The sequence below is a fragment of the Oncorhynchus masou genome, chromosome 27 (assembly GCF_036934945.1).
Source record: "Oncorhynchus masou masou isolate Uvic2021 chromosome 27, UVic_Omas_1.1, whole genome shotgun sequence".
Classification (NCBI taxonomy): Eukaryota; Metazoa; Chordata; class Actinopteri; order Salmoniformes; family Salmonidae; genus Oncorhynchus; species Oncorhynchus masou.
The window spans coordinates 43,901,111-43,926,032 of record NC_088238.1 but is presented as its reverse complement, the minus strand read 5'-3'; the positions used below and the strand labels follow the sequence as shown (position 1 = coordinate 43,926,032).

General features: G+C 47.5%; 1 protein-coding gene across 1 annotated transcript in view; it reads left to right on the top strand.

Annotated features, from left to right (window-relative positions):
- Positions 1–24,922, top strand: part of dnah2 (dynein, axonemal, heavy chain 2) — a 232,309-nt gene that overhangs the window by 58,046 nt on the left and 149,341 nt on the right. Inside the window, 8 exon segments of the mRNA XM_064939126.1 lie at positions 68–224; positions 3,591–3,830; positions 5,874–6,062; positions 7,997–8,144; positions 9,796–9,988; positions 19,919–20,119; positions 20,398–20,554; positions 20,657–20,831. Of these exon segments, the coding sequence (XP_064795198.1) occupies positions 68–224; positions 3,591–3,830; positions 5,874–6,062; positions 7,997–8,144; positions 9,796–9,988; positions 19,919–20,119; positions 20,398–20,554; positions 20,657–20,831 (1,460 nt within the window).

Genomic DNA, 24,922 nt, shown 5'->3' with positions numbered 1-24,922 from the left:
CTAATGTTTGGTCCGTGTGTGTGTCCCGTGTGTGTCTATACTGTATGTGTGTGTGTGTGTGTGTCAGGATCATGGCGTCGCTGTCTGCTGAAGAGCTGGGTTTGTTCCGGGAGCGCATCCGTTTCCTGGACAAGAAGATCCAGCCAGGTCTCTCCAAGCTCCTCTGGTCCTCTAAAGGAGCGTCCAGCTTCTTCATCAAAGACTGCAGGCTGCACGCCAGCAAGGTCAGGACACACCATGATAAAACACACACCGATTCATAGATCACAGAGAGGGTGTAAAGTCTTGGTCACCAACCTTGAGATAGATAGAGACGTTTTGCTGTCGGCTGATCCATTCTAAGCTTTTATGGGCTAGTAGAATCAAGCTTTGTCCTGTTTTGGCGGGAACAAGAACCTGCGTACTCTGATGCTCTGTAGGACCAGGGCTGGTAGCCATTGGGCTAGAAGAACACTACTGTGCTGTTCTCCTGGGACCAGGGCTGGTAGCCATTGGGCTAGAAGAATACTACTGTGCTGTTCTGGGACCAGGGCTGGTAGCCATTGGGCTAGAAGAACACTACTGTGCTGTTCTCCTGGGACCAGGGCTGGTAGCCATTGGGCTAGAAGAATACTACTGTGCTGTTCTGGGACCAGGGCTGGTAGCCATTGGGCTAGAAGAACACTACTGTGTTGTTCTCCTGGGCCCAGGGTTTTAGATGTGAAGCCGTAAGCCCTGTAGAGACAGTACAGCAACAGGATGTGGGTTCATTTGGCTCCCTGCTTTTACAAACCACCTTCATCACACACACGCACACACACACACACGCACGCACGCACACACGCACGCACGCACGCACGCACGCACGCACGCACGCACGCACGCACGCACGCACGCACGCACACACACACACACACACACACACACACACACACACACACACACACACACACACACACACACACACACACACACACACACACACACACACACACACACACACACACAGGGCACAGACTGTATCCCGTTGTCTTCCTTCTGCGGTCAGCATTTTCTAGACCAATAAACATCTGAATCTGGGAAACAAATTCAGCAGAATTCAGCCGCTAGCAGAAAACAGCAGACACTGACACAAAAACACCCCGCCAGGCTGGCCGCAGTTCAATTTAAGCCATGATGCATGGAGTGTTATGAGGCATTACTGTTGGAACCAATGCACAGAGGGCTGTGTGTGATGGACTGTATGTGTTTTTGTGTGTGTGTGTGTGCGTGCGTGTGTGTGTGGGCGTGTGTGCGTGTGTGCGTGTGTGTGTGTGCGTGCGCGCGTGTGTGTGTGTGCATGAGTGTGTGTGTGCGTGTGTGTGTGTGTGTGCGTGCGTGTGTGTGCGTGCGTGTGTGTGTGTGTGTGTGTGTGTGCGTGCGTGTGTGTGTGTGCGAGTGATGGACGCAGAGGGCTTCTATTCTCCTCAACCACCGGGATCAAATGATCTCCAGAGGGAGAAGAGGGAGTGGGGGATAGACGGGAAGGTGGAGAGGGGTGATAGAGTATAAATACACATAACCCTCCTGCATTTCATTTTTATTCCATTCCAATGCCATATAAGGCTGCATTATAAAACAGGCGTATGGATGTATGATTCATGGGTAATTGTATAGTAAGAGATACAAGGACACAGGAGAGTTGCAGTGAATAGCCTGGTTTCAGATCAGCTTGTGGTGTCTTGCCAACAGCAATGGCCATAGGAGTTGTCAAGACAGCACAGACAGACCTGGGACCAGGCTAGGTGAGGGGTGTAATGCTGAAATACTAGCTGTAGTATAATGAATGCTTTGCCAACGTTATGGAGTTGCATTGTATTGGATGCTAAGCTACGCTACGATGCTTGATAATGAATGATAATGAATGCATTGCCAACAATGTATTGGATGCTACGGTGCTAAGCTACAGTACGATGCTACAGTTCTACAGTATAATAATGAGTGCCTTGGCTTCCAGAGAGACAGTAGTGGGGCTCAGTGTTCAAGACAGGTTGAGCAGCAGCAGCATGCGTAATGAACACTAACACTCGTCGGCAAGGATTCATGCCACCGCGCCACGCCCCTCTCCCCTGTCTCCCCTCTCTCTCAAGGGGTTTAAGATCAGGTTTGTGTCGAGCCAATGTCAAGATCTGTCGAGCCCAAAGTCAAAAACTCGGTGAGCGCTGTCTTCCGTGTGGTAGGTAGGTAGATGGGGAGAGAGGGTGTGAGAGGGAGAGGGAGCGAGAGGAAGAGAGATCTGAACTGACTCAGAACAGCCCCCCATCCCTATTTTCCTCTCTATCCCTCCACCCCGCTCCTTCTCTACCCCCTCCCGACTCCTCTTCTCTCTCTCTCAGAGGATTATTCTGCGCGGCAGGCCTTATCCCCATGAAAGCCGTCAAATCCGGAGATCGTCGCTAGGATCTGAAATTCTGAGTGAGAGACGGATTTGCTCTCCGTCTGAATTAGGTCCGGCTGCCGAGGCAATATGAGAGAGCCAGTCATCTCCGCAGCTCCCCTCCTCTTCTCTCTTCCACAAATTGAAAAGGAAAATGTTGGATGTATGTTCTATTCTGTTTGGCCACAGCCAGATGCTGTGATAAGACCTGTCTCTGGTAATTCAAACCAGAAGAGTTCGTGTTGGTGGAGATGGTGGAGCGTAGTTCCTATGTAATACGCTCGCCTGCTTTGATCCTAGACGTGAAGGGGGGTTGGAAAGGGACACTGCTGGGAAAGTACCATGGGTTCTGTATTCATCTCCTCTCCTCTCCTCTCCTCTCCTCTCCTCTCCTCTCCTCTCCTCTCCTCTCCTCTCCTCTCCTCTCCTCTCCTCTCCTCTCCTAGCCTCTCCTCTTCTCTCCTCCAAATTAACCATCATCCACCTAACCTCCTCTCCTCTCCTCCATATTAACCATCATCCACCTCCTCTCCTCTCCTCTCCTCTCCTCTCCTCTCCTCTCCTCTCCTCTCCTCTCCTCTCCTCTCCTCTCCTCTCCTCCAAATTAACCATCATCCACCTCCTCTCCTCTCCTCTCCTCTCCTCTCCTCTCCTCTCCTCTCCTCTCCTCTCCTCTCCTCTCCTCTCCTCTCCTCTCCTCTCCTCTCCTCTCCTCTCCTCTCCTAGCCTCTCCTCTCCTCCAAATTAACCATCATCCACCTAACCTCCTCTCCTCTCCTCTCCTCTCCTCTGCTCTCCTCTCCTCTCCTCTCTCCTCTCCTCTCCTCTCCTCTCCTCCTCTCTTCCAAATTAACCATCATCCACGTAACCTCCTCTCCTCTCCTCTAAATTGACCATCATCCACCTCCTCTCCTCTCCTCTCCTCTCCTCTCCTCTCCTAGCCTCTCCTCTCCTCCAAATTAACCATCATCCACCTAACCTCCTCTCCTCTCCGCTCCTCTCCTAGCCTCTCCTCTCCTCTCCACCAAATTAACCATCATCCACCTCCTCTCCTCTCCTCTCCGAGCCTCTCCTAGCCACTCCTCTCCTCCAAATTAACCATCATCCACCTCCTCTCCTCTCCGAGCCTCTCCTAGCCTCTCCTCTCCTCCAAATTAACCATCATCCACCTAACCTCCTCTCCCCTCCCTATCAGATCCAGCTCATCGTGGATGAGTACAAGGCAGCCAACCTGGCCATCTCCCGTCAGTGTGGTCTGATCAGTGAGCTGCTGCTTGTGCGTGTGGATGGGAAGACAGTGTACAGGGACCTGGAGTTTGAGGGGGACCAGCAGGCCCACCAGCAAGCCCAGCTCCAGCGGCTCCACTCAGCACACCAGGACATCGTAGCCATCATGTCCCGGGTCTACGAGACCTTCCGCACAGATGGACCAGAGGTGTGTGGTGTAGTGATGCGAGGGTTGAATCGGTTATATCCGCGGGGCGGATGGGCTTAGGGTCATTAAATATTGTGTGGATGAAGGGCGGGTGGGCTTAGGGTCATTAAATATTGTGTGGATGAAGGGCGGGTGGGCTTAGAGTCATTAAATATTGTGTGGATGAAGGGCGGGTTGGCGGGCGAGCGGGTTGACTAAAGAGAAAACAATACCTTACATTTGTTTAAATAAATGTGTCATTCGTGTGCAATTTATATCTATAGGCTACATTGAGGTTTTTCTTTCATGATTTTAGGTTGTCTGGCATTCGCACATAAGCCTAAGCTTTAGGGCCTGACTGTATGCACGCCAAATAGCCTACAGCCAATCGCCAAACGCTTTTGGGAACGGGCAGAAAAAGTTCACGTCGATCCACTGAGACAAAAAAGGACAATGTCGGAGTTTAATTCAGTAAGAGAAAAGCTGTGAAATGGAGAGTTCAAGATGTTTGGTGAAAGTTTTGGTGAAATGGTAAAATAGGACGATTAGCAGTACCCGGCTATATTATGTGTGATATTGTGCGGCGCTATACAAATTCAACAGTCATAAGACGGGGACTTCAAATGGGCCTATGGCACGTCAAGGGAACTGCAGCCTACTGTTCAGATGGGTTAAATGGAAATCAGGACACTGACTGTAGGTCTATAACCTCTCACATAGCCTAAATACTAACCCCTGCAGAACTATGCATTTCTAGCAGTAAAATAGTACACCAAATATAGACTACATTTTGACTCGGGAACAGGAGTGGAGAAATATGATTGATTTCTTTCAGCATCTTGAGAGAATTTGAATGCACAGTTTAGATACAGTCTGTAGGGGTGCTATCAGCATCATAAAAGCTGATCGTATTTCAACCACATAAAATATGCATCCAAGCCGAACTGAAATCTTAACAAAAACATGTTTGGTCGTTTTCACAGGTTTCTATTTCCCTACAACCGGTCAGACCGATGCTTTTGGACATTTTGCACAGGAAGTATTTCCAGTTTAGTTGTTGTTGAGTTATTTCATTTTCTCTCCAGTTCGCTAAGCGTCTTTTCTCCGCGAATGAGGCAGAGAGATGACAAAGAAAAAATGGCCGCTGTCATCTAGATTGAAGCCTGCATTCAAATCGATTTATGACATTATTCTGGTGAACAAGGGTTTGTTTAGTCTTCTGGGGCAACATATAGTCTAATGCCAGAAGAGAAGCTGCGTGTATCTAATTATAGACAAGTTGCTTAACAAATAGCCTACCAACATCTCTGCAATTATAAACAGAAACTTCTAGATCAAGCCAAAGAAAAGCCTGCAGCCCCTGTCAGGAAATCATTCTGCCGTCTCTGACCGTAGCCTACATCGCATTGTCTAGTGGGTTAGGGTGCGGCCCTCAGATTTGATCACATAGTCGGGCGGTTTGCGGATTGTGTGCGTGTGTGTGTGTGTGGGAGGGTACCTATTCTTTGCTAGTTTTTGCTTCCCTACTTTTTGTGCTAATTTGTACTCACAAATAGTGGCTAGCAAGATACAATTATGGGGGTAATTTCATTATAGAAAATGAAAACTGTTCATCTAGAAAATCACTTCATTTAGAACTTCACAAATTATGAATAGATGACATTAAGTGGTTGAGTGAATTTATGATGGACAGATAATAGTAGGTGTGTGTGTGGGTTTGTGTGGGGGGTGTTTGCTTGCTGTGTGTGTGTGTGTGTGTGTGTGTGTGTGTGTGTGTGTGTGTGTGTGTGTGTGTGTGTGTGTGTGTGTGTGTGTGTGTGTGTGTGTGTGTGGTGTGTGTGTGTGTGTGTGTGTGTGTGTGTGTGTGTGTGTGTGTGTGTGTGTGTGTGTGTGTGTGTGTGTGTGTGTGTGTGTGTGTGTGTGTGTGTGTGTGTGTGTGGTGTGTGTGGTGTGTGTGTGTGTGTGTGTGTGTGTGTGTGTGTGTGTGTGTGTGTGTGTGTGTGTGTGTGTGTGTGTGTGTGTGTGTGTGTGTGTGCGTGCGTGTGTGTGTGGTGTGTGTCCCAGGTCCAGCAGCACTGGGTTGTGTACACGGAGAAGATGGACGGCTTGGTGGAGGAGGCTCTCCGTCTCAACATCAAGTGGTCCTTACAGGAGCTGTCCAAGGCCATCAACGGAGACAGCAAGACTTCCCCCAACCCCCTCTTCAGGGTGCAGGTGGTACTACGCCAGGAGGGCCCCGGGGCCACCTCACAGGTAGAAGGGACACACAGATCACACTCGCACACACAAATTCACACACACACACACACACACACAACGATTCACGCAAATACACAAACGGAGAAACATGCACGCGCGCACACGCACGATCACTCAATCACATACATACACACAGTTTTTAACACTCATGCATAAGCATTGCAGATTGTAATAGACTTCCAAGCAGTTCACGAGACATATATTTTGTTCACGTGCACACTCTTACCAGGGATTCTAGCAATTTTACTCCTACACGTACTAGCCTCGGTTTGAAGGCGAACAATGTCATCCATTCTCAGTGTAGGATGCCACATGATTTTGTAGCATTTCCAAGGTCTGAGTCACAGTGAGAGACACAGCCAGACAGGTCGTCAACTCGGCACTATTTAGAATACAATGGAAGAGAACATCCTTTGTCCTTGTCTAACAGACGCAGAGCTGAACGCAGCGCAAGTTATTTTACGTATTAAGATAGCATTATAAATCAAAACAGGACACCAAGTCTCCCTGGCTCTCTCCCTCTCTCTCTCTCCCTCTCTCTCCCTCTTTCTCCCCCTCTCTCCCGCTTTCTCTCTCCATCTCTCCCTCCTTCTCCCTCTCTCCCTCTCTCCCTCCTTCTCCCTCTCTCTCTCCCTCTTTCTCCCCCTCTCTCCCGCTTTCTCTCTCCATCTCTCCCTCCTTCTCCCTCTCTCCCTCTCTCCCTCCTTCTCCCTCTCTCTCTCCCTCTTTCTCCCTCTCTCACTCTCTCTCACCCTTTCTCTCTCTCTCGCGCTCTCTCTCTCTCCCTCTTTCTTCCTCTCTCTCTCCCTCTTTCTCCCTCTCTCTCCCTCTTTCTTCCTCTCTCTCTCCCTCTTTCTCCCTGTCTCTCTCCCTTTCTCCCTCTCTCTCGCACTTTCTCTCTCTCTCCCTCTCTCTCTCTCTCTCTCTCTCTCTCTCTCTCTCTCTCTCGCTCTCTCCCTCTCTCTCTCCCTCTTTCTTCCCCTCTCTCTCCCTCTTTCTCCCTCTCTTTCTCCCTCTTTCTCCCTCTCAATTCAATTAAATTCAAGGGCTTTATTGGCATGGGAAACATGTGTTAACATTGCCAAAGCAAGTGAGGTAGATAATATATAAAGTGAATATATAAAGTGAAATAAACAATAAAAATTAACAGTAAACATTACACATACAGAAGTTTCAAAACAATAAAGACATTACAAGGACACAAGATAAAATAAATAAGCATAAATATGGGTTGTATTTACAATGGTGTTTGTTCTTCACTGGTTGCCCTTTTCTCGAGGCAACAGGTCACAGATCTGCTGCTGTGATGCACACTGTGGAATTTCACCCAGTAGATATGGGAGTTTATCAAAATTGGATTTGTTTTCGAATTCTTTGTGGATCTGTGTAATCTGGGGGAAATATGTCTCTCTAATATGGTCATACATTGGGCAGGAGGTTAGGAAGTGCAGCTCAGTTTCCTCTCTCTCTCCCTCATTCTCCCTCTCTCCCTCTTTCTCCCTCTCTCTTTCTCTCACTCTCTCCCTCTCTCTCTCCCTCTCCTACTCACACTCCTCTCTCTCCACACTTTATAAATCAGCCGTGACAAATGATTTATGCTTTGTGTATGTACAATATCTGCATCATTGATAGGCTAGGAGGGTGTGGTTCAGAAAGCATGAACCTTTTGGTATTATTTGTACAGGAGGATTCACTTATGTTATTACAAATAAAAAAAGATTAAAGTAATATTTTATATAAAAGGAATGTAGAGTTTTTGGGAAAATGATAGCAGGAGAGCTCCTTAGGTCTTTAAGCCGAGAGGCAAAAATTATTGTGTGTGTGTGTGTGTGTGTGTGTGTGTGTGTGTGTGTGTGTGTGTGTGTGTGTGTGTGTGTGTGTGTGTGTGTGTGTGTGTGTGTGTGTGTGTGTGTGTGTGTGTCCAACAGGTGGAGTTCTCCCCCACTCTACAGAAACTGGCTCAGATCGTGAACAACATCAGTTGTCAGCTGATCGGCACCATCTCTGTGTTCAAACGCCTCCCGGACCTCCTCACACGCAGACACTCACAGAGGAGACCTGTACGCTGCATCATAGGTAACAGACCTCACGCGCAGACAGAGGTTAGAGACCCCTCTCACCTCGCTGTTCCACGCCTCCCGCCTCCTCCTTCTCCTCCTTGACTCATCCTTATGTTCAGTTCTCTCTATTTTCACTTCTGACCCCTCACCTTTCCTCACCTGACCTCACCCCGTCCGTCTTTCATTTCTCACTCCTGCTCTTCATCCAGATCATTTCATCTCTTCATCCTCACCATGTGGTCTTTGCTCTCCTACTCTTCATTTGCATTCCATCCCGCTTTAAATCCCCCCCCCCCGTCCATTTATCCTCACTCCTCTTCACTCCACACTCTTGTTACCATTTATCCTCACTCCTCTTCACTCCACACTCTTGTTACCATTTATCCTCACTCCTCTTCACTCCACACTCTTGTTACCATTTATCCTCACTCCTCTTCACTCCACACTCTTGTTACCATTTATCCTCACTCCTCTTCACTCCACACTCTTGTTACCATTTATCCTCACTCCTCTTCACTCCACACTCTTGTTACCATTTATCCTCACTCCTCTTCACTCCACACTCTTGTTACCATTTATCCTCACTCCTCTTCACTCCACACTCTTGTTACCATTTATCCTCACTCCTCTTCACTCCACACTCTTGTTACCATTTATCCTCACTCCTCTTCACGCCACACTCTTGTTACCATTTATCCTCACTCCTCTTCACTCCACACTCTTGTTACCATTTTACCCTCTTCCTCTTCATCCACTGCTCCTTCACCCTGACCTCATTCTAACCCCATTCCCCTCCTACCATTCTCTTCATCCTATCCTCATCTGTCCATTTTAAGCAGCTCTCCCGTCAGCTGTCTCCTGGTTTGATTGACAGCAGGTCGTCCACGGGGAGTATCTGGGCTTTGGCTTTAATCAAACTGTCAGGAGATGGTGGACTGGAGCAGGTCAGAGGTAGCCCCTCTCCATAGCTCTGAGTGTGTGTGTGTGTGTGTGTGTGTGTTTGTCTCCAGCCATATCTCTATCGAGGGGGAATGCTGTTACAGCTACTGCTGTTAGCTCCTGAAACCCAATCAACATAGTGTAGTTGATCCCTAGTGACACGCGTCGGGCTGTTAAACGTGTTCACTCACGAAAAGCCTTTTCTAACACGTGTAAGTGCCTGTTACAATGTGTCAAAGGTGTGTCAACTCACTGTATTTAACTAGGAGTGTGTGGAAGCATGCAGTCTTATGTCGTCGAGTGTACAGTTACGGTATGTATCTACCATGTGGTGAGCTTGTGGTAGAAGGTGCCTCTATCCACAGATCTCAGATCAGGTTAACATATTCCAAGTTGCAACCATAACTGTCGTCATTGATTTATCCAGGCATGTCTCATTGAGATAAACAATCTTTGGCAGGTGAGAGGATGGACGGAATACAAAAATATCTGTATCAGTTCATGGCCTACTCCATATGGAATCTCTCTCTCTCTCCCTCTCTCTCTCCCTCTCTCCCTCCCTCCCTCTCCCTCTCCCTCTCCCTCTCCCTCTCCCTCTCCCTCTCCCTCTCCCTCTCCCTCCCCCAGAGCAGGATGTGGACAAATCAATAATAACTCATCCTAGAAGTATAATTTGCTTCGGCCTAGTTGATATGGTGATTCCCCTTTCTCTCCTTCTCTAAACCCAGAACAAGATGAGGAGATCGGTAAGATTCAGGCAGCGGTAGCAGCTGGAATGACGGCCAACGCAGGCCACCTGCAGGCTTACCTGAAGACTTGGGACAAACACAGAGAGATCTGGGAGATCAACAAGGACCCCTTCATCAGGAGATACCAGCGTCTCAACCCCCCCGTGTCCTCCTTCGACGCCGACATCGCCAGGTTTGACCCTCTACCGGCTAGTGGGGGGGGGGGGTTGCCAGATCTGTGTTTTCTTTAGCTTTGGCGAGCTCTGTTGTTCACTGGAAAGAATTACGAACAGATCTGGCGAACAGGTCATCTCCCTCAACAGGGTTAGAAGTCACAGATCTAGGATCAGCTTGCGCTACAGAACGGACCTTAGATACATAGCCGCGGGAAGATGTTTTGATACAATAGCGAATGTGATCAGTAGCCTAAGCCTAGGACAAGATTCAGTAATAGTAGTCACTGCAGGCTAAACTACATTGAAATCAATTTGCCAAAATTATATAATTACTCTTATCTATACAGAAATAAATAACATAATTCTCAGCAATAGATGATCATTAGCTTCTTTCAAATCACAAATGTGTTGGCCCATACGCCTAGCAGCCTGTAATTTGGGCTGCTTGCTTGGCAATAGGCCTAGCTGGGGATACATAGTCAGCTGTACAACTGAAGGAATTCAACTGAAATGTATCTTTCACTTTTTACCCAACCCGAGAGGTGCAGGGGGCTGCCTTAATCAACATCCACGGCTCCCAGGGGGTTAACTGCCTTACTCGGGGGTAGAATGACAGATTTTTACTTTGTCAGCTCAGGGATTCGATCCAGCAACCTTTCAGTTACTGGCACAATGCTCTAACCACTAGGCAGCCTGCCTAGTGTGATGTCAGTGATAAGCAATGGATCTATAATATGTGTGAAGATAATGTGTCTTGAGTATCATCATGTTGAGACAAGTAGAAGGGGTGGGTGGCCAGAATGCTCTCCGTTCCCCAGAATGCACTTAGCTGTCTCCCCCCAGTTCTTGCGCATTCACAGTTTTTCATTGTGTTAATTGTTTGACCTTTGATTGCTTATTTTGGATCAATTCTCCATTACATATACTGAGTGTTCAAAACATTAGGAATACCTTGACCTAGACCAGGTGAAAGCTATGATCCCTTATTGATGTCACTTGTTAAATCCACTTCAATCAGTGTAGATCAGCGGTTCCCAAAACTAGAGGTCGCGCCTTGACCCAGGCCGCACCTGACCGTTGCACTCGAGTCATTCCCACGGTGAATGGCTAAGCCTGCTATGCTATGAAACCACACGCTATTGCAGTGACTTTGATATTACCGCCCACGATTGATATGGTGAAAAACAATGTGTGGGGAGGCAGAGGCACAGAAACTCACATCGATACCTTTAACAGATAAGACTGTGAAACTAAGAATTGATGCTGTAGCTAACAATCAAGAGGACACTGACTGAACCACTCAAATTCCCCACCTTATGCTCCCTAAATGGATGGTATCTGCGAGGGCCGAGATGCCCGTGCATTGACTTTTGTTCGCTATACGTGTCTGGGGATGCTATTCACAAGGACATATTGTTCTGTCTTACGATTCCAGAGCCTGAAACGGCACAGGGGATGTTCAGTGTCCTGCGTGGCTATATTGGCGAAAAACAGACTCTATGGGATCAAATGGTGGGCTTTTGCACAGATGGGGCTCCATCTATCACGGGACGGCGGGCAGGCCTCTACACTCTAGTTATGAATGTGTCTCCCTCTGCCATATGGACTCATTTTATGATACACCCACTGAGCTAGAATGGATACACCGAGAGCAACTGGTGGGCAAAAGAGCTGAGCGCAGAACTCAGAGATGCGCGGCAGGCAACTTCGATTGTTAACTACAGACGATGGACGATGTTCTATTTAAACGAGGCTTGGTGGTTATCGAGGGGGGGTGTTGGAAAGATGTTTTTAATTGAGAGAAGAACTGTTTGACTTTGTTGACTGTGTAATGAAAAGAAAATGTGTCTCCGTGCCTATGTAACAGACATTTGGGAAACTAAACGAACTGAGCGCAAGCATGCAGGGTAAATACAAAAACAATATACAGATGAGTGACCGAATCAGCGAAATCTATTTGACTGTGATCCAGGCTTAGTTGACATGCCGGTAAGTGAAATCGAACAGCTGATGGAGCTGTCATGTGACTGAATGGTGCAGGCAGCACATTCACGTGTCATAATGGAAGAGTTTTTGGTTCCTGACTCAAAGGCTAATACTGTGCCGTCTTCCCCTTAAAACTCATGGTACGCTGATTCAGTGCTCTCGTCTGCATGAAAATAAATATCCATCCAGGTTGGAGGTGACAGGAGAGATGAGGTAGCACACTGTCGGCCACGCCCCCTGACTTTGAGAAGCTCTGACGCGACATGCATCAACCGTCTCATTAGTTGTGGTGAGATAAGGGAAATGATGTCAGACTCATTTGCAATTGACTCATAGCCCCACATTAAATGTATATGATGGTGAGTTGAGAATACAATCAGAAATACTGTTAGAACGTTTTGCAATTGACTGCCATAGCCCCAATTAAAAAAGTCAACATGGGCTGTTTATTTACATCATTTTTTTTCACATGATTGTGGCCGGGAGAATTTCCCGGATATCAAAATGGGGTCGCAGGCCGTAAAGGTTTGGGAACCACTGGTGTAGACGAAGGAGAGGAGACAGGTTAAAGAAGGATTTTTAAGCCTTGAGACAATTGAGACATGGATGGTGTATGTGTGCCATTCAGCAAGTGCCTTTGAGGGCAGGAATGGTAGTAGGTGCAAGGTGCACCGGTTTGTGTCAAGAATTGCAACGCTGCTTTGTTTTTCACGCTTGACTGATTCCCGTGTGTATCAAGAATGGTCCACCACCCAAAGGACACCCAGACAACTTGACACAGCTGTGGGAAGCATTAGAGTCAACATGGGCCAGCATCCCTGTGGAACACTTTCAACACCTTGTAGAGTCCATGTCTCAAGGAATTGAGGCTGTTCTGAGGGCAAAAGGGGAGGGGGGGGTGCAACTCAATATTAGGAAGGTGTTCTTAATGTTTTGTTCACTCAGTGTATGTCACCAGTAGTACATTTACTGTTAATCCTTATCATTTGGTTACATACATTTATGCTAATGCAGGGATTAATTAGGCCTACAGGCACGTTGCTACACATGTGGGATACAAGTTTGGGTTTATTTCATACCATTAGTTTAGTCATTTTTTTTCATTGTATTTTGTTTGGAGAGCTCCATGTGATCATGTGTCTGGCTTCCATCACGTGGACTGGGACATGTTTCGTATTGCGTCAGATAACAACATTGACGAATACGCTGATTCGGTGTGCGAGTTCATTAGAACGTGCGTTGAAGATGTCGTTCCCATAGCAACGATTAAAACATTCCCTAACCAGAAACCGTGGATTGATGGCAGCATTCGCGTGAAACTGAAAGCGCAAACCACTGCTTTCAATCAGGGCAAGGTGTCTGGTAACATGACTGAATACAAACAGTGCAGCTTATTCCCTCCGTAAGGCTATCAAACAAGCTAAGCGTCAGTACAGAGACAAAGTAGAATCTCATTTCAACGGCTCAGACACAAGAGGCATGTGGCAGGGTCTACAGTCAATCACGGACTACAGGAAGAAATCCAGCCCAGTCACGGACCAGGATGTCTTGCTCCCAGGCAGACTAAATAACTTTTTTGCCCGCTTTGAGGACAATACAGTGCCACTGACACGGCCTGCAACGGAAACATGTGGTCTCTCCTTCACTGCAGCCGAGGTGAGTAAAACATTTAAACGTGTTAACCCTCGCAAGGCTGCAGGCCCAGACGGCATCCCCAGCCGCTCCCTCAGAGCATGCGCAGACCAGCTGGCTGGTGTGTTTACGGACATATTCAATCAATCCCTATACCAGTCTGCTGTTCCCACATGCTTCAAGAGGGCCACCATTGTTCCTGTTCCCAAGAAAGCTAAGGTAACTGAGCTAAACGACTACCGCCCCGTAGCACTCACTTCCGTCATCATGAAGTGCTTTGAGAGACTAGTCAAGGACCATATCACCTCCACCCTACCTGACACCCTAGACCCACTCCAATTTGCTTACCGCCCAAATAGGTCCACAGACGATGCAATCTCAACCACACTGCACACTGCCCTAACCCATCTGGACAAGAGGAATACCTATGTGAGAATGCTCTTCATCGACTACAGCTCGGCATTCAACACCATAGTTTCCTCCAAGCTCGTCATCAAGCTCGAGACCCTGGGTCTCGACCCCGCCCTGTGCAACTGGGTACTGGACTTCCTGACGGGCCGCCCCCAGGTGGTGAGGGTAGGTAACAACATCTCCTCCCCGCTGATCATCAACACTGGGGCCCCACAAGGGTGCATTCTGAGCCCTCTCCTGTACTCCCTGTTCACCCACGACTGCGTGGCCACGCACGCCTCCAACTCAATCATCAAGTTTGCGGACGACACAACAGTGGTAGGCTTGATTACCAACAACGATGAGACGGCCTACAGGGAGGAGGTGAGGGCCCTCGGAGTGTGGTGTCAGGAAAATAACCTCACACTCAACATCAACAAAACTAAGGAGATGATTGTGGACTTCAGGAAACAGCAGAGGGAACACCCCCCTATCCACATCGATGGAACAGTAGTGGAGAGAGTAGCAAGTTTTAAGTTCCTCGGCATACACATCACAGACAAACTGAATTGGTCCACTCACACAGACAGCATCGTGAAGAAGGCGCAGCAGCACCTCTTCAACCTCAGGAGGCTGAAGAAATGCGGCGTGTCACCAAAAGCACTCACAAACTTCTACAGATGCACAATCGAGAGCATCCTGGCGGGCTGTATCACCGCCTGGTACGACAACTGCTCCGCCCTCAACCGTAAGGCTCTCCAGAGGGTAGTGAGGTCTGCACAACGCATCACCGGGGGCAAACTACCTGCCCTCCAGGACACCTACACCACCCGATGTTACAGGAAGGCCATAAAGATCATCAAGGACATCAACCACCCGAGCCACTGCCTGTTCACCCCGCTATCATCCAGAAGGCGAGGTCAGTACAGGTTCATCAAAGCTGGGACCGAGAGACTGAAAAACAGCTTCTATCTCAAGGCCATCAGACTGTTAAACAGCCACCACTAACATTGAGTGGCTGCTGCCAACACACTGACACTGACTCAACTCTAGCCACTTTAATAATGGGAAATGATGGGAAATGATGTAAATATATCACTAGCCACTTTAAACAATGCTATCTTATATAATGTTACTTACCCTACATTATTCATCTCATATGCATACGCATATACTGTACTCTATATCATCGACTGCATCCTTATGTAATACATGTATCACTAGCCACTTTAACTATGCCACTTTGTTTACATACTCATCTCATATGTATATACTGTACTTGATACCATCTACTGTATCTTGCCTATGCTGCTCTGTACCATCACTCATTCATATATCCTTATGTACATATTCTTTATCCCCTTACACTGTGTATAAGACAGTAGTTTAGGAATTGTTAGTTAGATTACTTATTGGTTATTACTGCATTGTCGGAACTAGAAGCACAAGCATTTCGCTACACTCGCATTAACATCTGCTAACCATGTGTATGTGACAAATAAATTTGATTTGATTTGATTTGGTTTCTCTGCCCTCTAAATGTTGACAGAGCACGCGCCCGGAGCACGCTTAGAAGTAGACTAACTGACCTGCTCCGTGCAAATGGTAGAAAGTGCCCGTTTGGGGACGTCTGATTTGTCATTGTCTGAACTCACCACCACTAAGCTGAGCTTCTCAGTCATTTCTTCTTCACCTCACACAGTAAGTCACTGAAGTCCGTTTTTTTATTAAATCCATTGTGAATGATAATAGTTCCTCGCCGTATTTGAAAAATCTTTTCTACCACTCTCCCCCTCGATAATCACCAGGCCTCGGTGTGAAAGAGCTAAATGTAATGCTCTGAGGATCCCATATAACCAGTGGAAACGTCATAAAATACCTGAACACATTTCCCATTGCGCAAAAACAGCTGTGTCTGTGCAAATACAGCTGACTCTGTCCCAAGCTCACTGGCCCCGGGACACTCTGAGCGCCTGGAATAGGCTAGTGGCCCAGAATAGGCTAGTTGATACAATGTTGCACTTCACTAGCGATAGCTCAAGTCATGACAGATAGAAAAGGGAGGCAGACAGGCGGAGTAGAGAGATGAATGCGATTGAAATAACCTGCATTTTCAGTTTTTATTCGTCAGCTGTATGTATTTGTACTTAGTTGACAATGAAAGATATAGGCCTACTGCTACATTGGCCTATGCTTTTAGATTTTTATCATTTAAATTCCCATTTGTATTATTAACCACGTGACCATGATTTTGAGGAACAAAAACGTTATTATTGAAATGAAACTATGCCACGAAACTGGCACGCAGATCGGTAGAAATGGCAGGATCAGTTGTAAACTTCCCCCATCTTGAAACTCACAAACTCACGCGCCGCCTAGGAATAGACCATCGTGAACAGAGCGCACATTTCTTTGTACTGCATAATTACAAAGGGGGTGTGAGAGAGAGAAATAACGAGAGCGGTGTTGTAACGAAGATTGAGCCTATTAAAATGGAGCACAAATGGTCAGCTTTTGAGCTCCGTCACGGAGAAAAACGATCACCTCGATCCAGCACCAGTTGGTGGAATGCGCCACGTGTTGGGCTACGGCCTGCACTGTGTTGCTTGCCAGACTAGTGGGTTAGTACACCGACGTGTTGGACATGGGCAGGAGCAGGCCTGCGAGGGCGAGAGAATGCCATGTTCCTAATTTCATATGGTTCCCATTCCCTTTTTGCCAAGTTTAGAATAGAAGTGGAAGGCTATTGTGAGTGCTGCTCCAGATCACTTTATATCTACCACAAGAGGGAGAGAAGAGGGGGAGAGAGACAAACTCAACTGTCTATCATACAACAGAGCGCGTGTGACTCCAAACCCCCACAACGGAATAGATCAGAGCATAGCATGAGAGCACTGCTTACAAATCAGAGCTGCGAGCTCAACGTGCAGAATGGGGCCCATGTTTTTCTCTCTCCCCTACTCCAATCGCATGATCTATTCATATCAATAATGCAACAGATAAATAGTGTAATCGTTTTTTATTGCAACAACACAAATGCAGCACGGTAAGAAGGTACCCCTGGTTGTTAAGCACCCCTACTTCCTGCGGGTGTGTTTATATCAAATAAATTCAAACTGTATTTATCACATGCGCCCAATACAACCTTACAGGGAAATGGTTACTTACAAGCCCTTAACAAGCACTGCTTTAAGAAGTGTTAAGTAAAAAATATAAAATAAAAGTTGCAAATAATTAAACAGCACCAGTAAAATAACAATATCGAGACTATATACAGGGGGTACCGGTACAGAATCACTGGTTAGTCGAGGTAATTAAGGTAATATGTACAAGAGGGGTCTGGGTAGCCCTTTGATTAGCTGTTCAGGAGTCTTATGGCTTACGGGTAGAAGCTGTTAACAAGCCTTTTGGACTTAGACTTGGCACTCCGGTACCGCTTGCCGTGCGGTAGCAGAGAGAACAGTCTATGACTAGAGTTTCTGGAATCTTTGACAATTTTTAGGGCCTTCCTCTGACACCGCCTGGTATAGAGGTTCTGGATGGCAGGAAGCTTGGCCCCAGTGATGTACTGGGCCGTACGCAGTACCCTCTATAGTGCCTTACAGTCGGAGGTTGCCATACCAGTCAGTGATGCAACCAGTCAGGATGCTCTCGATGGTGCCAGCATCGGGGCGGCAGATAGCCTAGCGGTGAGAGCGTTGGGCCGGTAACCGAAAGGTTGCTAGATTGAATCCCCGAGCTGACGAGGTAAAAATCTGTCAATCTGCCCCTGGACAAGGCAGTTAACTCACTGTTCCTAGTCAGTCATTGTAAATAAGAATTTGTTCTTAGCTGATTTGCCTAGTTAAATAAAAAATCTAGGAGCAGGTTCATTCTACTCCCATGGGAAGGGATAAAGAAGAGAGAGGGTCCCAACCAGACCCAACTGTCCCTGTATCCTCTCTGTTAAACATATACAGTTGAAGTCGGAAGTCTACATACACCTTAGCCAAATACACTTAAACTGTTTTTCACAATTCCTGACATTTTAATCCTAGTAATAATTCCCTGTCTTAGGTCAGTTAGGATCCCCACTTTATTTTAAGAATGTGAAATGTCAGAATAATAGTTGAGAAAATGATTTATTTCAGCTTTTATTTTTTTCATTCCCAGTGGGTCAGAAGTTTACATACACTCAATTAGTATTTGGTAGCATTGCCTTTAAATTGTTTAACTTGGGTCAAACGTTTCGGGTAGCCTCCCACAAGCTTCCCACAATAACTTGGGTGAATTTTGGCCCATTCCTCCTGACAGAGCTGGTGTAACTGAGTCAGGTTTGTAGGCCTCCTTGCTTGCACATGCTTTTTCAGTTCTGCCCACAAATGTTCTATAGGATTGAGGTCAGGGCTTTGTGATGGCCACTCCAATACCTTTACTTTGTTGTCCTTAAGCCATTTTACCACAACTTTGGAAGTATGCTTGGGGTCATTGTCCATTTGGAAGACCCATTTGCGACCAAGCTTTAACTTCCTGACTGATGTCTTGAGATGTTGCTTCAATATATCCACATCATTTCCTTTCTCCTGATGCCATCTATTTTATTTAGTGCACCAGTCCCTCCTGCAGCAAAGCACTACAACAACATGATGCTGCCACCCCCGTGCTTCACGGTTAGGATGGTGTTCTTCGGCTTGCAAGCCTCCCCCTTTATCCACCAAACATAACGATGGTCATTATGGCCAAACAGTTATTTTTTTGTTTCATCAGACCAGAGGACATTTCTCCAAAAAGTACAATCTTTGTCCCCATGTGCAGTTACGAACCATAGTCTGGCTTTTTTATGGAAGCTTTGGAGCAGTGGCTTCTTCCTTGCTGAGCGGCCTTTCAGGTTATGTCGATATAGGACTCTTTTTACTGTGGATATAGATACTTTGGTACCTGTTTCCTCCAGCATCTTCACAAGGTCCTTTGTTGTTGTTCTGGGATTGATTTGCACTTTTCGCACCAAAGTACATTCATCTCTAGGAGACAGAACGCGTCTCCTTCCTGAGCGGTATGACAGCTGCGTGGTCCCATGGTGTTTATACTTGCATACTATTGTTTGTACAGATGAACGTGGTACCTTCAGGCGTTTTGAAGGTCTTGGCTGATTTCTTCTGATTTCCCCATGATGTCAAGCAAAGAGGCACTGAGTTTGAAGGTAGGCCTTGAAATACATCCACAGGTACGCCTCCAATTGGCTCAAATTATGTCAATTAGCCTATCAGAAGCTTCTAAAGCCATGACATCATTTTCTGTTTAAAGGCACAGTCAACTTAGTGCATGTAAACTTCTGACCCACTGGAATTGTGATACAGTGAAATAATCTGTCTGTAAACAATTGTTGGAAAAATGACTTGTGTCATGCAGAAAGTAATGTCCTAACCGACTTGCCAAAACTATTGTTGGTTAACAAGAAATTTGTGGAGTGGTTGAAAAACGGGTTTTAATGACTCCAACCTAAGTGTATGTAAACTTCCGACTTCAACTGGTATAGCCTGTCATATGGATGTGCATGGTAAACATGTTGGAGACTAGCGAGAGACGGTGAGATATTGTCTTATGGATTTGTCTGGGACAGTGCGGTGTAAATCGTTGGGAGAGTCAACACTCCATGTTTGTACACGACACGCAGGTCTGGCTCAGCAGGTTCCTATTGGCCCATGTCAATAGAACAGACAGACCATGTTGCTTTATTCCTTGTGTGGTCTTGGCTTTTGTTTGATGTTAATTCATTTAGCATTGTATTTGAGTGTTTACTGTATTATACAGATAATTATGTGAGTAAACAAAGTAGAATCTTTAGGAATCAGGGGAACAGTGTATCGGTTCCTATTGAAGTCAAAGTATGGTCTTTATCTTGTACATGTACTTAAACATATCCCCCCCCCCCGCCTCCTCTCACCCCTCTCCTCCCCCAGGTACACGGAGGTGGCCAACAACGTTCAGAAGGAGGAGACGGTGTTGAGTGTTCAGTTTGTGCTGCTGGACTGTGCTCCCCTGAAGTTCAGCCTGGTGCAGCACTGTAACGAGTGGCAGGGCAAGTTCACCCAGCTGCTCAGCCTCATGGCCAGCACAAGGCTCAAAGAGCTGCACGTCTTTCTGCAGGAGAACGCTCTCAGGTGGGTGGGGAAGGTGGGTGGTGGAGGGTGGGGCCGGGAGTGTGTTGGTTCAACTTTATAAAAGGTTCATGAAAATTTTATGGGCCTTAAAGTTAAAAGTGGGACCAGTCTGTCTGTTGGAAAGGCATATGTGCGGCATATAGCTAGATTACAGGCCTTTTGACCTGTGACCTGTCAGAAACGTTTTATCTGCAGACTTCTTCAGAGTCCAGAAGATGTGTACTGTATGTGCTGCTAGTGAATGAAAAGGGTCAATGAACGACTATGTGTGTGTCCAGGCTGAGCCAGCCCCCTCAGTCCCTGGTGGAACTGGGGGAGAGTCTGAAGCTCCTGGAGACACTACAAGGAGACCTTCAGAAGATTGAGAGTCAGATCCCTCCCATCCACGAACAGTTTGCTATCCTGGAGAAGTACGAGGTCACCGTGGACCAGGCTGTGAGTAGCGCGACGGACGGACGCACACCCACCCACCCAACCCCCACCCCTTGTTTTAACCCCCCCCCTTCCCCTTCTCTCTGTCTCTCTCTCTCTCCCCAGGTCCATGAGATGTTGGAGGCTCTGAACGGGGAGTGGGTGTGGTTCCAACAGGTGGTTATAGACAGTGACATCATGCTGAAGAAACACAAGGACAAGTTCAAGGGCAGCCTCATCTTCTCAGCAGAGGAGTTTAAGAAGAAAATGCAGATTACTGTCCAGACCTTCAGCAGCTCAGGTCATCTGCTAGCACAAACAGCCATACACAGATATCTCACAAACAGCCATACACAGATGTCGCACAAACAGCCATACACAGATATCTCACAAACAGCCATACACAGATGTCTCACAAACAGCCATACACAGATGTCTCACAAACAGCCATACACAGATGTCTCACAAACAGCCATACACAGATGTCTCACAAACAGCCATACACAGATGTCTCACAAACAGCCATACACAGATGTCTCACAAACAGCCATACACAGATGTCTCACAAACAGCCATACACAGATGTCTCACAAACAGCCATACACAGATATCTTACAAACAGCCAGACACAGATGTCTCACAAACAGCCAGACACAGATGTCTCACAAACAGCCAGACACAGATGTCTCACAAACAGCCAGACATACACCAGGCAGATTATTTGGGTAAATTCCATTCCATTTTCAGTTGAATTCCTGTGAAGGAATATGCATATCCAGGTAATAAATTCCATTCCTGAATTGGAATTTCAATGAATCGCCTGTTTTACGTCAGACGGTGTCCCTCAACCTGTCTGTCTTGTAGGACGTGGAACTCATATTCACATTTGGAATATTCCAGATCTTCCGCCATTCAACAGTGAAAACATAGTTGCAAATGTTTTATATCACTGCGCTTTCATATGACTCTCCGTGAAATAAGCAGAATAACTAGCAAAAATGATTTAAAAAAACGTTAGTGGTAGTGATTTCAAAGTTTGCAATTGTGAGACATTTTGCACAAAGCCTGTGCAAGGACGTCAGTCGCCAATGCAGTGACTTGATTAGCTGCTTAGCTAACGTGTGTAGCTGCTAGTTTACTGACATAGCTAAATTTTAGTTAGCTAGTTAGTGCTTCCTTTAACAGTTACTGATATGAAAAGCTTGCTTAACCTGTTTGAATTACCCTGAAGTTGTTGACGTGCAGCCCCAGCATTAGGAGGAACTGTTATCAGAAATCAGTCCATAAGTCAGCATGTTTCTCCACTATCGCTACCATGTAACTTTGTACCGTTGGGTCAGCGAGCACTACAGTAGCTTACTAGCTAGCTTTTGTTGGAAGCGTTCAACATTGTGTGTGCAGCACTAGCTAAGTAGGTAGCTGGTTGGTTAGCATCGTTTCAGTGCCTGGTTCAGCTAGCAAGCTAAATGTTGGACAAATTGAAACATAAACGTCCATGAAACACAAACATTCTTAGCTGGATGTAAAATGGTGGGACTAAGACTTCCTCAACAGAAACATGTCCACATTATTGACAGATTTATTGTTCGAGCTTAGATACATTTTGAGGCAGAAATGGGGTTCAGCAGCAGACGATGTCGCATAGGTAGTATTTTTGAACGTGAGACAGCCCATTGTAGCCTGCCTACTCTTCATCTATCCCACTGTCCCTTGCGAGAAACGAGACAGATCAGTGCAGGCGGAATCGACGAGCTGTCTGATGTAAGGCAATGGCTACATACTGTACAGTACAGTAGGCTACACACACACAGGTTTGCATGGCAGACTGTATAAGGACATGTTAGTAGCACCATAGGGGTAGTGTGTGTGTGTGTGGGGAGGGGGGGGGGATCTTGTCTTGGTTGACAATGATCTTCCCAGCTGGTCCATGACATCTCCCCCCAGAGGCCTGGACGACATGTTCTCTGTCTCTCTCCACGTCTGACATCTCCCATTCTGGCTGTGCCATCCTTCGTTGTAGGGAGACATTTTCCCTTACTTTTGTTTATTCTCTTATTTCCATTAAAAATCTGATTGAACTCGCTGTTCCTCCTCCACAGGCAAACAGACACGCACACACACATGAGTGCGCGTGCGCGCACACGTCTACGACTCGAAACAAGATGCCGTGCCAAACCGTATCAAAGAGGACAAACCTCCTGTCCTACTTTTCTCTTACCTCCCTCTCATCCCTTTGCTCCACTCCCTCTCTCTCTCTCTCTCTCTCTCTCTCTCTCTCACTCTCTCTCTCTCTCTCTCTCATGTGAACACAGAGAGAGGTGTGTGATGTCTCATTGTTTTTGTCATGACAGACTTACATATCCTTCCCATCTCTCCATCTCTCGGCTCTCTCTTACACACTTTGTCTCACCACATCTGAATCTAAAAGTTTTACACTTTCAACACGTCTCGGAATGTGAACCATTCCCCTCCTCACTGTGGGGAAAGTTGTGCATGTTACGTTGTGCACGCTAGAACAGTCAAATTCATCATATCAAGTTCCACAAAGTCACCTCACTTTGTGTGTTTTCGCAATTCTATCCCACTGTTCTATTCCAGAGCTCCTTGAAGGTTACTTCTCTCACCTTTAGCCGTCCCTTCTGCTCAGAACCTGTTGAGAGGAGAATGGGGGGAATGTTTAGAAGGTGAAAACAATGGCTGTGACTGTAGCACTGGAAAGGTTAATGAGGCCAGCAGGCAGACTTTGTTCTCTGCGACATTAGTATTCAAGACCAGACCACCTCCACACACACACACACACACACACACACACACACACACACACACACACACACACACACACACACACACACACACACACACACACACACACCCACACACACACACACACACACACACACTACAATAATTGCACAGTACACAGATGCGAGCACACACACCACTTTCTACAATAATAGCACAGTACACACACACACACACTCACGTACATACACACACAATAATATCCCAATCAATTGGGTCAGCCACATCATATTCATTCTCTGTGTGAAGGGCACATCACAGTCAAAGAGAAGAAAAAGAACTGGTCTGATGGTTTTGCACAGAGACAACAGTCTGTGAATAGTCAATGAATAAAGACCATCAAATTATCCCATAGCCTTAGTATGTACCTCAACCCTAGCCTGATCCCAGACCTGTTGAGTCGTCAAGACAAATCTGGGACCAGCACCAGCCCAGTGCAACACGTATAGTATAGAGAACTCTCCAGTCTAGTGAGGATTGTAGAATCAGTTATTCCCTCATTACAACTCCTGTTACTCTACTAGTAGCATCATGGCTGTAACAATAGCAGCAGGCAGTCATCCAGTGAAAGGCCTAATTGAAAGCAGATAAGAGGCTGTGGTACAGTGCTGGTGATGGTGGTGATGGTGGGTCTGTCTGTCTGAAGCTGAAACGTCCTGCCTGAGAGCCTGGGAGTTGGGGTGGGGGCTGGGTGTTGGGCCTGAGAGTTGGGCTGGGGATGGGGCTGGGGCCTGAGAGTTGGGATGGGGCTGGGGCTGGGGGTTAGTGTTGGGCTGGGGATGGGGCTGGGGCCTGAGAGTTGGGATGGGGCTGGGGCTGGGGGTTAGTGTTGGGCTGGGGATGGGGCTGGGGCCTGAGAGTTGGGATGGGGATGGGGAAGGGCCTGAGAGTTGGGCTGGGGATGGGGCTGGGGCTGGGGGTTAGTGTTGGGATGGGGATGGGGATGGGGCTGGGGCCTGAGAGTTGGGATGGGGATGGGGCTGGGGCCTGAGAGTTGGGATGGGGATGGGGCTGGGGCCTGAGAGTTGGGATGGGGATGGGGAAGGGCCTGAGAGTTGGGCTGGGGATGGGGAAGGGCCTGAGAGTTGGGATGGGGCTGGGGCCTGAGAGTTGGGGCTGGGGAATGGCCTGAGAGTTGGGGCTGGGGATGGGCCTGAGAGTTGGGGCTGGGGATGGGCCTGAGAGTTGGGGCTGGGGATGGGCCTGGGAGTTGGGCTGGGGATGGGGCTGGGGCCTGAGTGTTGGGGCTGGGGAATGGCCTGAGAGTTGGGGCTGGGGATGGGCCTGAGAGTTGGGGCTGGGGATGGGCCTGAGAGTTGGGGCTGGGGAATGGCCTGAGAGTTGGGGCTGGGGATGGGCCTGAGAGTTGGGGCTGGGGGGAATGGCCTGAGAGTTGGGGCTGGGGATGGGCCTGAGAGTTGGGGCTGGGGATGGGCCTGAGAGTTGGGCTGGGGATGGGGCTGGGGCCTGAGTGTTGGGCTCTGTTTGGGGATAGGGCCCCGTCGGAGGGCAGTGTGTGTGGTGGTGGTGAGCGACTAAGCGTGGGCGTAGTCTGGGAAGTTTAAGGGGGGGGGGCATGGGAGTTCGGGG